General features: G+C 50.2%; 1 protein-coding gene across 1 annotated transcript in view; it reads left to right on the top strand.

Moving 5' to 3' along the window:
- The window catches only part of als2b (alsin Rho guanine nucleotide exchange factor ALS2 b), a 37842-nt gene that overhangs the window by 21957 nt on the left and 3385 nt on the right, over positions 1 to 12500 (top strand). The window contains 14 exon segments of the mRNA XM_080520091.1: positions 1156 to 1406; positions 1486 to 1551; positions 1627 to 1722; positions 3024 to 3188; positions 3265 to 3376; positions 4818 to 4895; positions 4975 to 5120; positions 6875 to 7585; positions 7656 to 7767; positions 7870 to 8027; positions 8092 to 8214; positions 11068 to 11244; positions 11895 to 11994; positions 12126 to 12187. Of these exon segments, the coding sequence (XP_080376217.1) occupies positions 1156 to 1406; positions 1486 to 1551; positions 1627 to 1722; positions 3024 to 3188; positions 3265 to 3376; positions 4818 to 4895; positions 4975 to 5120; positions 6875 to 7585; positions 7656 to 7767; positions 7870 to 8027; positions 8092 to 8214; positions 11068 to 11244; positions 11895 to 11994; positions 12126 to 12187 (2357 nt within the window).

Genomic DNA, 12500 nt, shown 5'->3' with positions numbered 1-12500 from the left:
TAATTAATGTGTTCATCACTCAGTAATTAATGTGATCATCACTCAGTAATTAATGTGTTCATCACTCAGTAATGAGTGTGTTCATCACTCAGTAATTAATGTGATCATCACTCAGTAATGAATGTGTTCATCACTCAGTAATTAATGTGATCATCACTCAGTAATGAGTGTGTTCATCACTCAGTAATTAATGTGATCATCACTCAGTAATGAGTGTGTTCATCACTCAGTAATTAATGTGTTCATCACTCAGTAATGAGTGTGTTCATCACTCAGTTATGTGTTCATCACTCAGTAATTAATGTGTTCATCACTCAGTAATGAGTGTGATCATCACTCAGTAATTAATGTGTTCATCACTCAGTAATGAGTGTGTTCATCACTCAGTAATTAATGTGTTCATCACTCAGTAATGAGTGTGTTCATCACTCAGTAATTAATGTGATCATCACTCAGTAATTAATGTGTTCATCACTCAGTAATTAATGTGATCATCACTCAGTAATGAATGTGATCATCACTCAGTAATGAATGTGATCATCACTCAGTAATGAATGTGATCATCACTCAGTAATTAATGTGTTCATCACTCAGTAATTAATGTGATCATCACTCAGTAATTAATGTGTTCATCACTCAGTAATTAATGTGATCATCACTCAGTAATGAATGTGATCATCACTCAGTAATTAATGTGTTCATCACTCAGTAATGAATGTGATCATCACTCAGTAATTAATGTGTTCATCACTCAGTAATGAATGTGATCATCACTCAGTAATGAATGTGATCATCACTCAGTAATTAATGTGTTCATCACTCAGTAATGAATGTGATCATCACTCAGTAATGAATGTGATCATCACTCAGTAATGAATGTGATCATCACTCAGTAATTAATGTGTTCATCACTCAGTAATGAATGTGATCATCACTCAGTAATGAATGTGATCATCACTCAGTAATGAATGTGATCATCACTCAGTAATTAATGTGTTCATCACTCAGTAATTAATGTGATCATCACTCAGTAATTAATGTGATCATCACTCAGTAATTAATGTGATCATCACTCAGTAATGAATGCGATCATCACTCAGTAATTAATGTGTTCATCACTCAGTAATGTGCTCATCCAGTGTTTCTTCTGTTCAGATCAAGTGGCTTCGCTCCTTGAACCAGGCCGTGGAGGAGGCTCTGAGTGGGGCGGGGCAGGTTGTGGAGGGGGGCACCACGGAGCAGGTTGGAGGGGGTGGAACCCTGGGGAAAGCGGGGGAGGGGGGCACCCCGGGGCAGAAGCTGGAGCCCCCGGCCTCCAGAATAGCCTCCTACACGTTTTATAAAGAAGGACGACTGAAAGACGCCACATATGAAGGTCAATGGCTCAATGGGAAACCTCATGGCAGGTAGGACCTGTCTGTCACTTCCAGTCAGTCTACAGTCTACAGTCAGTCTACAGTCAGTACTGATGGTGTTTCTCTCCAGAGGAATGTTGTCCTGGCCTGATGGGAGAGTTTATACTGGACAATTCTTCAATGGACTGGAGGACGGGTGAGTGGCACAGAGAAAACCTCTGACCTGTGGTCATGTGACCTCTGACCTGTGGTCATGTGACCTCTGTTTCAGGCTGGGGAACTTTGTTGCTCCCAATAAGTTGCAGAAGAAGGATCGTTATGAAGGTCAATGGAAAGAAGGACGAATGCATGGCTGGGGAACCTACAGGTGAGTTTACCTCATTGTTCTGTGGTCGAACCTCCACCTCCGCCTCCACCTTCACCATCACTTCCACCTTCACCTCCACCTCCACCTTCACCTCCACCTTCACCATCACTTCCACCATCACTTCCACCTTCACCTCCACCTCCACCGTCACCTCCACCATCACCTCCACCTTCACCATCACTTCCACCTCCACCGTCACTTCCACCTCCACCATCACCTCCACCTTCACCATCACTTCCACCTCCACCTTCACGTTCACCTCCACCTTCACCTCCACCTCCACCTTCACTTTCACCTTCACCTCCACCTTCACCTCCACCTTCACCATCACTTCCACCTTCACCTCCACCTTCACCTCCACCATCACCTCCACCTTCACCATCACTTCCACCTCCACCTTCACCTCCACCATCACTTCCACCTTCACCTCCACCTTCACCTCCACCTCCACCTCCACCTTCACCTTCACCTTCACTTCCACCTTCACCTCCACCTCCACCTCCACCTTCACCATCACTTCCACCTTCACCTCCATCTCCACCTCCACTTTCACCTCCACCATCACTTCCACCTTCACCTTCACCTCCACCATCACCTCCACTCTATTGGTCCAACCCTCCACCATGTTGGTCCAACCCTCCACCCTGTTGGTCCAACCCTCCACTCTATTGGTCCAACCCTCCACCATGTTGGCCCAACCCTCCACTCTATTGGTCCAACCCTCCACCCTGTTGGTCCAACCCTCCACTCTATTGGTCCAACCCTCCACCCTATTGGTCCAACCCTCCACCATGTTGGTTCAACCCTCCACCCTATTGGTCCAACCCTCCACCATGTTGGTTCAACCCTCCACCCTATTGGTCCAACCCTCCACCATGTTGGTTCAACCCTCCACCATGTTGGTTCAACCCTCCACCCTATTGGTCCAACCCTCCACCATGTTGGTTCAACCCTCCACCCTATTGGTCCAACCCTCCACCATGTTGGTTCAACCCTCCACCCTATTGGTCCAACCCTCCACCCTATTGGTCCAACCCTCCACCATGTTGGTCCAACCCTCCACCCTATTGGTCCAACCATTTATCATCCTGAATAAAGAAGTGATAATCACACTGCAGCGTGTGTGTGTGTGTGTGTGTGTGTGTGTGTGTGTGTGTGTGTGTGTGTGTGTGTGTGTGTGTGTGTGTGTGTGTGTGTGTGTGTGTGTGTGTGTGTGTGTGTGTGTGTGTGTGTGTGTGTGTGTGTGTGTGTGTGTGTGTGTGTGTGTGTGTGTGTGTGTGTGTGTGTGTGTGTGTGTGCAGCTATGCCAGCGGCGAGGTGTACGAGGGTTGGTTCCAGGACGGCCTGAGACATGGACATGGTGTCCTGCGCAGCGGGAGGCTAACCAGCTCCAGTCCTAGCGTGTTCGTGGGTCGGTGGCAGCAGGACAAGAGGAATGGCTACGGTGTCCTGGACGACATCACCAAGTACTGAATGTCATGAGGCGCAGCGCCGGCCTCCTCTCGCCACACCTCCTTATTGAGATCTTGTGCTTGTTTGCAGAGGAGAGAAGTTCATGGGCATGTGGCAGGACCAGGTGAGGCAGGGTGCCGGCGTGGTGGTCACACAGTTCGGCCTTTATTATGAAGGAACCTTCAGAGACAACAGGATGATGGTGAGTCTGCTGAAGCAGCTCTTCCTCCAACAGGGTGGCTCATCTTCTACTGCTTCTACTGCTTCTACTGCTTCTACTGCTCCTACTGCTTCTACTGCTTCTATGGCTTCTATTGCTTCTACTGCTTCTACTGCTTCTACTGCTTCTACTGCTTCTATTGCTTCTATTGCTTCTACTGCTTCTACTGCTTCTACTGCTTCTACTGCTTCTATTGCTTCTACTGCTTCTATTGCTTCTACTGCTTCTATTGCTTCTACTGCTTCTACTGCTTCTACTGCTCCTACTGCTTCTACTGCTTCTACTGCTTCTATTGCTTCTACTGCTTCTACTGCTTCTACTGCTTCTATTGCTTCTACTGCTTCTACTGCTTCTATTGCTTCTACTGCTTCTACTGCTTCTATTGCTTCTATTGCTTCTTACCACGCTCCAACTAGACACCGTGTCAGAGGAGGAAGTACCTAAAGGAAGTGTCAGAGGAGGAAGTACTTTCAACGAGACAGTGTCAGAGGAGGAAGTACCTTTAACGAGACAGTGTCAGAGGAGGAAGTACCTTCAACGAGACAATGTCAGAGGAGGAAGTACCTTCAACGAGACAGTGTCAGAGGAGGAAGTACCTTCAACGAGACAGTGTCAGAGGAGGAAGTACCTAAAGGAAGTGTCAGAGGAGGAAGTACCTTTAACGAGACAGTGTCAGAGGAGGAAGTACCTTCAACGAGACAGTGTCAGAGGAGGAAGTGCCTTCAACGAGACAGTGTCAGAGGAGGAAGTACCTTCAACGAGACAATGTCAGAGGAGGAAGTACCTTCAACGAGACAGTGTCAGAGGAGGAAGTACCTTCAACGAGACAGTGTCAGAGGAGGAAGTACCTAAAGGAAGTGTCAGAGGAGGAAGTACCTTTAACGAGACAGTGTCAGAGGAGGAAGTACCTTTAACGAGACAGTGTCAGAGGAGGAAGTACCTTTAACGAGACAGTGTCAAAGGAGGAAGTGCCTTCAACGAGACAGTGTCAGAGGAGGAAGTACCTTCAACGAGACAATGTCAGAGGAGGAAGTGCCTTCAACGAGACAGTGTCAGAGGAGGAAGTACCTTCAACGAGACAATGTCAGAGGAGGAAGTGCCTTCAACGAGACAGTGTCAGAGGAGGAAGTACCTTTAACGAGACAGTGTCAGAGGAGGAAGTACCTAAAGGAAGTGTCAGAGGAGGAAGTACCTTTAACGAGACAGTGTCAGAGGAGGAAGTACCTTTAACGAGACAGTGTCAGAGGAGGAAGTACCTAAAGGAAGTGTCAAAGGAGGAAGTACCTTTAGCGAGACAGTGTCAGAGGAGGAAGTACCTTCAACGAGACAGAGTCAGAGGAGGAAGTACCTTTAACGAAACAGAGTCAGAGGAGGAAGTCAGGTGTCCAGAGAACCACGTGGTCAAAGGTTTGCTGTCTTTCAGGGGACGGGGATCCTCCTGTCAGAGGACGACACCATGTACGAGGGCGAGTTCTGTGACGACTGGACGCTCAGTGGGAAGGTGACTGGATCCCTGGAATGGAGCTGCAGGAACAAGGTGGTTCGGCACAAGGTGTGACCAGGGCTCTGCTTCTCTTCAGGGCCTGCTGACCCTGGCCAATGGGGACTACCTGGAGGGCTCCTTCACTGGACTCTGGGGCTCTGGGCTCAAAGTCACCGGCTCCTACTTCAAACCTCAGCTGTTTGACAGCGACAAGGACAAGGACAAGGACAAGACACGGGCCGTGTAAGCTGAAAGTCTGCAGCAGGTCTGCAGCCACAGGTCTGCATGTGTCTGCATCATCATGTCTGCATCATCATGTGTGCATCATCATGTGTGCATCATCATGTGTGCATCATCATGTCTACATCATCATGTCTGCATCATGTCTACATCATCATGTCTGCATCATCATGTCTGCATCATGTCTACATCATGACTGCATCATGTCTGCATCATTATGTCTACATCATGTCTGCATCATCATGTCTACATCATGTCTGCATCATCATGTCTGCATCATCATGTCTGCATCATGTCTACATCATGATGTCTGCATCATCATGTCTGCATCATCATGTCTGCATCATGTCTGCATCATCATGTCTGCATCATGTCTGCATCATGTCTGCATCATCATGTCTGCATCATGTCTACATCATCATGTCTGCATCATCATGTCTGCATCATGTCTACATCAGCATGTCTGCATCATGTCTGCATCATCATGTCTGCATCATCATGTCTGCATCATGTCTGCATCATCATGTCTACATCATGTCTGCATCATGTCTGCATCATCATGTCTGCATCATGTCTACATCATCATGTCTGCATCATCATGTCTGCATCATGTCTACATCAGCATGTCTGCATCATGTCTGCATCATCATGTCTGCATCATGTCTGCATCATGTCTGCATCATCATGTCTACATCATCATGTCTGCATCATGTCTACATCATGTCTGCATCATGTCTGCATCATCATGTCTACATCATCATGTCTGCATCATCATGTCTACATCATCATGTCTGCATCATGTCTGCATCATCATGTCTACATCATGTCTGCATCATGTCTGCATCATCATGTCTGCATCATGTCTACATCATGTCTGCATCATGTCTGCATCATCATGTCTACATCATCATGTCTGCATCATCATGTCTACATCATCATGTCTGCATCATGTCTGCATCATGTCTGCATCCTCATATCTGCATCCTCATGTCTGCATCATCATGTCTGCATCATCATGTCTGGATCATCATGTCTGCATCATCATGTCTGCATCATGTCTGCATCATGTCTGCATCATCATGTCTACATCATCATGTCTGCATCATGTCTACATCATGTCTGCATCATGTCTGCATCATCATGTCTGGATCATCATGTCTACATCATCATGTCTGCATCATCATGTCTACATCATCATGTCTGCATCATGTCTGCATCATCATGTCTACATCATGTCTGCATCATGTCTGCATCATGTCTGCATCATCATGTCTGCATCATGTCTACATCATGTCTGCATCATGTCTGCATCATCATGTCTACATCATCATGTCTGCATCATCATGTCTACATCATCATGTCTGCATCATGTCTGCATCATGTCTGCATCCTCATATCTGCATCCTCATGTCTGCATCATCATGTCTGCATCATGATGTCTGCATCATCATGTCTACATCATCATGTCTGCATCATGATGTCTGCATGATGTCTACATCATGACTGCATCATGTCTGCATCATCATGTCTACATCATGACTGTATCATGTCTGCATCATCATGTCTACATCATGTCTGCATCATCATGTCTACATCATGTCTACATCATCATGTCTACATCATCATGTCTGCATCATCATGTCTGCATCATCATGTCTGCATCATCATGTCTGCATCATCATGTCTACATCATCATGTCTGCATCCTCATGTCTGCAGTGATAAACTTCATGTGAGATCTTTCTCATGTGTTCACAGGAAGTTGGGCCGTTTGTGTGTGAGAGCTGAGAACAAGTGGCAGGACGTGTTTGACGAGTGCTGGAAGCAGCTGGGTGGTGAGGAGGAGACCAGGAAGCAGCTGGGTGGTGAGGAGGAGAGCAGGAAGCAGCTGGGTGGTGAGGAGGAGAGCAGGAAGCAGCTGGGTGGTGAGGGGGAGAGCAGGAAGCAGCTGGGTGGTGAGGAGGAGAGCAGGAACCAGCTGGGTGGTGAGGGGGAGAGCAGGAAGCAGCTGGGTGGAGAGGAGGAGAGCAGGAAGCAGCTGGGTGGTGAGGAGGAGACCAGGAAGCAGCTGGGTGGTGAGGGGGAGAGCAGGAACCAGCTGGGTGGTGAGGAGGAGAGCCGGGGGGAGAGCAGGAAGCAGCTGGGTGGTGAGGAGGAGAACCGGGGAGAGAGCAGGAAGCAGCTGGGTGGTGAGGAGGAGAGCCGGGGGGAGATTAGGAAGCAGCTGGGTGGTGAGGAGGAGAGCCGGGGGGAGAGCAGGAACCAGCTGGGTGGTGAGGAGGAGATCCAGGGGGAGATTAGGAAGCAGCTGGGTGGTGAGGAGGAGATCCAGGGGGAGAGCAGGAACCAGCTGGGTGGTGAGGAGGAGAGCCGGGGGGAGATTAGGAAGCAGCTGGATGGTGAGGAGGAGAGCTGGGGGGAGCGCAGGGAGCAGCTGGGTGGTGAGGACGAGAGCCGGAGCCCTCACAGGTATGGCCACACCCCCTGGCTCCAGGTGAGAGGGGTGGAGCTCCAGTCTCAGGCTGACGGTGTCTTCCAGGCCACAGCGTCCGTCTCGGGGTCACAGCAGCCTGGAGGGTCTGGAGGTCCCGCAGCACCAGGGCCCCTTCAGCATGGAGCGATACCACGCCCTCCGCCTCTACCTGCTCCAGGTGGGCTCGCGTCACCTCAAACTGCCCCACCTGCCTCCTAACCACCCCCCTGTGCCCCCCAGGCCTGTGACTGCCCCCTAACCACCCCCCTGTGCCCCCCAGGCCTGTGACTGCCCCCTGCACCCTCTGGGCCGGCTGCTGGACAGCCTGGTGGCCGTCTACAGGATGACCTACGTGGGCGTTGGTGCCAACCGGCGCCTGCTGCCCCAGGCTGTGCAGGAAATCAAGTCCTACCTGCACCGCATGTTTCACCTGGTCAGGTGAGTCCAGACCCCCTGCTGAGAGCAGCTCCGCCCTCTGGGCTGACCGTCGTCTGTCCTGCAGGTTCCTGTTCCCAGACCTGCCAGAAGAGGGCGGTCTGATCCCGGAGCCACCCGGCAGCAACGGCAACCTGCAGGACACACATGCTGATTCAGCTGAATGTCCTCGTGACTCGCCCAAACCAAGGTAGAGAGCCACCCTGCCCTCTCACCCTGTCTCACCCTGCCCTCTCACCCTGCCCTCTCACCCTGTCTCACCCCCTCTCACCCTGCCCTCTCACCCTGTCTCACCCCCTCTCACCCTGCCCTCTCACCCTGTCTCACCCCCTCTCACCCTGCCCTCTCACCCTGTCTCACCCCCTCTCACCCTGCCCTCTCACCCTGTCTCACCCCCTCTCACCCTGTCTCACCCCCTCTCACCCTGCCTTCTCACCCTGTCTCACCCTGCCCTCTCACCCTGTCTCACCCCCTCTCACCCTGCCCTCTCACCCCCTCTCACCCTGTCTCACCCCCTCTCACCCTGCCCACTCAGCCTGTCTCACCCTGTCCTCTCACCCTGCCCTCTCACCCTGTCTCACCCCCTCTCACCCTGTCTCACCCCCTCTCACCCTGCCCACTCAGCCTGTCTCACCCTGCCCTCTCAGCCTGTCTCACCCTGTCCTCTCACCCTGCCCTCTCACCCTGTCTCACCCTGCCCTCTCACCCTGCCCTCTCACCCTGTCTCACCCCCTCTCACCCTGCCCTCTCACCCTGTCTCACCCCCTCTCACCCTGCCCTCTCACCCTGTCTCACCCCCTCTCACCCTGCCCTCTCACCCTGTCTCACCCCCTCTCACCCTGCCCTCTCACCCTGTCTCACCCCCTCTCACCCTGTCTCACCCCCTCTCACCCTGCCTTCTCACCCTGTCTCACCCTGCCCTCTCACCCTGTCTCACCCCCTCTCACCCTGCCCTCTCACCCCCTCTCACCCTGTCTCACCCCCTCTCACCCTGCCCACTCAGCCTGTCTCACCCTGTCCTCTCACCCTGCCCTCTCACCCTGTCTCACCCCCTCTCACCCTGTCTCACCCCCTCTCACCCTGCCCACTCAGCCTGTCTCACCCTGCCCTCTCAGCCTGTCTCACCCTGTCCTCTCACCCTGCCCTCTCACCCTGTCTCACCCTGTCCTCTCACCCTGTCCTCTCACCCTGCCCTTTCACCCTGCCCTCTCACCCTGTCTCACCCTGTTGTAGGGATTTACTACCTCATAAGGATCACTAGGAACTATTTATGTTTTGGTTGGCTATCGATAATGATTAATAATGATCAACGATAGTTATTAATAATGTTGAAATGTAATCTGATGTGTATCAGAACCTCGGAGCTCCACCTGTCTTAACAGGAAATGATAGACAATTCAGTTCTATCAGTCTCATAAGATATACTAAACAGTTCATTGGGAATTTGAATTAATAGTTAAATTAATTACAATTACCAGAATTAAGTCAAGGTTGAAGGATTTTGGAGTTCTTGACACAGAAGAGGTCGACATTTCATTCACCTTTGTGCTCATTAATAAAACAGCAAGTATGATTCCAAACATTATATTTATTAACAATGAAAACAAATAAAACACAGATTCTAACTACCTATATACAGCTGGGTGTGTGTAGGTGTGTGTGTGTGTGTGGAGAGCGAAAGAGAGAGAGAGAGTTGGAGGGAGGGTGTATGTGTGTGACGTGTGATGGAACTACAAAACAAGATGGCGGATCACAAGAAACTACATTCCAAATGGAGGTTGTCAGAGAACAGGAAGTCTGTCCTGGGTCTCGGCCATGTGCTGATAGCAATGGAACAATAGAAGCTAGCCATAGCATCTGCTTCCGGTGTGTCTCTGCTAAAGGACCATTTCTAGAATGACTTGATGTGACTGCGATTTGTCTTGTAAAACGTCAGGAGTCGTCAGATGGTGTTCAGTTACTGTGTGATGTTGTCTTTGATGTGATATGTGTAGGATTGCGAGTTAACTAGTTAGTAAAGCAAAGATTAGCATGCAGACCCTGTGTCTGTGGCAGAGCTAACGTTGGTTTACAGGTTGATCACTGCTCCTAATATCATTATCTATAGAACTCAATCACTGGAACAGAACCAACACATCTTCATAAAGTTAAACAGTTCTATCATAGCATCAGGTTTAACTAATCTCAGGTAAAGCCCAGTTGTTGTTCCCACTTCCTTGAAGGAGTTCAGTTGTTGTCCTGCTGGAGGGAAGCTGGTGTCTTCTCCTGTAGTTAGCACCTCCTGCTAACTGTGGTTGCTGGTTCTGCAGGTTGAGGAGAAGAAGATGGAGTTGATGTTTCAGGAGCTGTCCTTCTTTGCAGCGCCTGGTTGTTCCTTTTGTCCAGACTGAGGAGCTGGTCGCTCAGGTCTGTGATGCTTTTCCTGCTTGTTCAGGAAAAACACAAAGAAGTTCTGTGAGGGTCCCTGGTCCGTCCTGGAGAAACCGGTTGGTTTCCCTGGAGAGCAGACTCTGGGTGCTGGTCTCTGGATCAGGGGAAGGTCTGACCCTCGTGGTGGGGTCAGCCGAAGAGTTGAGGAGTGAAGGCCTCTGGTTGCAAGAGCGTCTGGTGTTAGCTGTGTGCTAACGCTGGGTGAGTTGAGCTGCTGGGAGCAGCTCGTCAGCAACCCACCTCCTTGGAGTTTGCTTTGCAAGCGAGCTGGAGGCTGGCTGAAACCTTTTGTTGAACGTGTGGATTCAGAGGTGTCAAAGCCTGGGAGCTTCAACCAATCAGTGACTGGCTGATTGCATGGGGGAAGAGTCTTGTGAGCAGAAAGGGGGGGAGGAAGGTCCTGCAGAAGCCCCCCCCCCCACTGGGTGTGATGGTCAATCACATTCCTGGGTCAGAATTCATGTCATGACTGCGTCTCATGACAAATAAATATTGTCTCTAACCAAAAAATGAACAAACTTTCTGTGGTATTGTGAGATCCCAACACTGTCCTCTCACCCTGTCTCCCCCCCTCCCCCCTTGCCCTCTGACCCCCTGTCCCCCTGCTTTTCAGCCAGGTGGTGAGCAGCTGGGCCCTGCTGCTGCCCGTCCTGCTGCCCCGCCTCTACCCCCCCCTCTTCACCCTGTACGCCCTGGAGAGGGAGAGAGAAGACGACTTGTACTGGGACTGCGTCCAGCGCCTCAACAAGCAGGCCGACCTGGCGCTGCTGGCCTTCCTGGGAGTGCAGCAGTGAGTCTCCCCTTCACTCCTTCACTCCTTCACTCCTTCACTCCTTCATCTGATTGGCCATCCTGCTTTACTTTGTCATCTCGGGTTGTTTTCTAACAATACAATTCAGTTGGCTTGATGACTTCATGAACATTCTGCTACTTTCATTTCCTCATTGTTCATCCTCATCATGAGCCTCTCATTCAGTACTAACTGGTACCTGAACTCATCGTGAGACTCTCATTCAGTACTAACTGGTACCTGAACTCATCGTGAGACTCTCATTCAGTACTAACTGGTACCTGAACTCATCGTGAGACTCTCATTCAGTACTAACTGGTACCTGAACTCATCGTGAGACTCTCATTCAGTACTAACTGGTACCTGAACTCATCGTGAGACTCTCATTCAGTACTAACTGGTACCTGAACTCATCGTGAGACTCTCATTCAGTACTAACTGGTACCTGAACTCATCGTGAGACTCTCATTCAGTACTAACTGGTACCTGAACTCATCGTGAGACTCTCATTCAGTACTAACTGGTACCTGAACTCATCGTGAGACTCTCATTCAGTACTAACTGGTACCTGAACTCATCGTGAGACTCTCATTCAGTACTAACTGGTACCTTGAAAACTGCAGTAACATGAGATTTGTGTTGTTTTGTAGGATGTTTTGGCCTGTTTCTGCTCCAGCTGCTCCACCTGCTCCAGCTGCTCCAGCTGCTCCAGCTCAGAAGCTACAGGTTCCTTCAGTTCAGCTTCAACAGGTGAACATATGGAAGGTTAGGTTTAGTTAGGTTAGTTAGGTTAGTTTAGTGAGAGGTTAGTTTAATGAGAGGTTAGTGTTTGGGGGTTAGGGTTAGTGTAACACAAGTCCTGATCAAAGTTTAATTTGCAGGTTGTTTCCAGCAGTAAAGACGTTTGTTTCACCTCCGCAGTGGAAACTCTGCAGCAGATCAGGTAGACCTCCACCTGTCTGCCTCCACCTGTCTGCCTCCACCTGTCTGTCTCCACCTGTCTTTCTCCACCTTTCTGTCTCCACCTTCTTCTGCCTCCACCTGTCTGTCTCCACCTGTCTCTCCACATTTCTGTCTCCACCTGTCTTGTCTCCACATGTCTCTCTTCACCTCTCTGTCTCCACATGTCTTTCTCCACCTTTCTGTCTCCACCTGTCTGTCTCCACCTTTCTGTCTCCACCTGTCTTTCTCCACTTTTCTGTCTCCACCTTTCTGTCTCCACCTTTCTGTCTCCACCTTTCTGTCTCCACATGTCT

The sequence above is a fragment of the Blennius ocellaris genome (genome assembly GCF_963422515.1).
Source record: "Blennius ocellaris genome assembly, chromosome: 24".
NCBI lineage: Eukaryota > Metazoa > Chordata > Actinopteri > Blenniiformes > Blenniidae > Blennius > Blennius ocellaris.
Note: the sequence above shows the minus strand (reverse complement) of the source record. Positions and strands in the feature narration are given on the sequence as shown.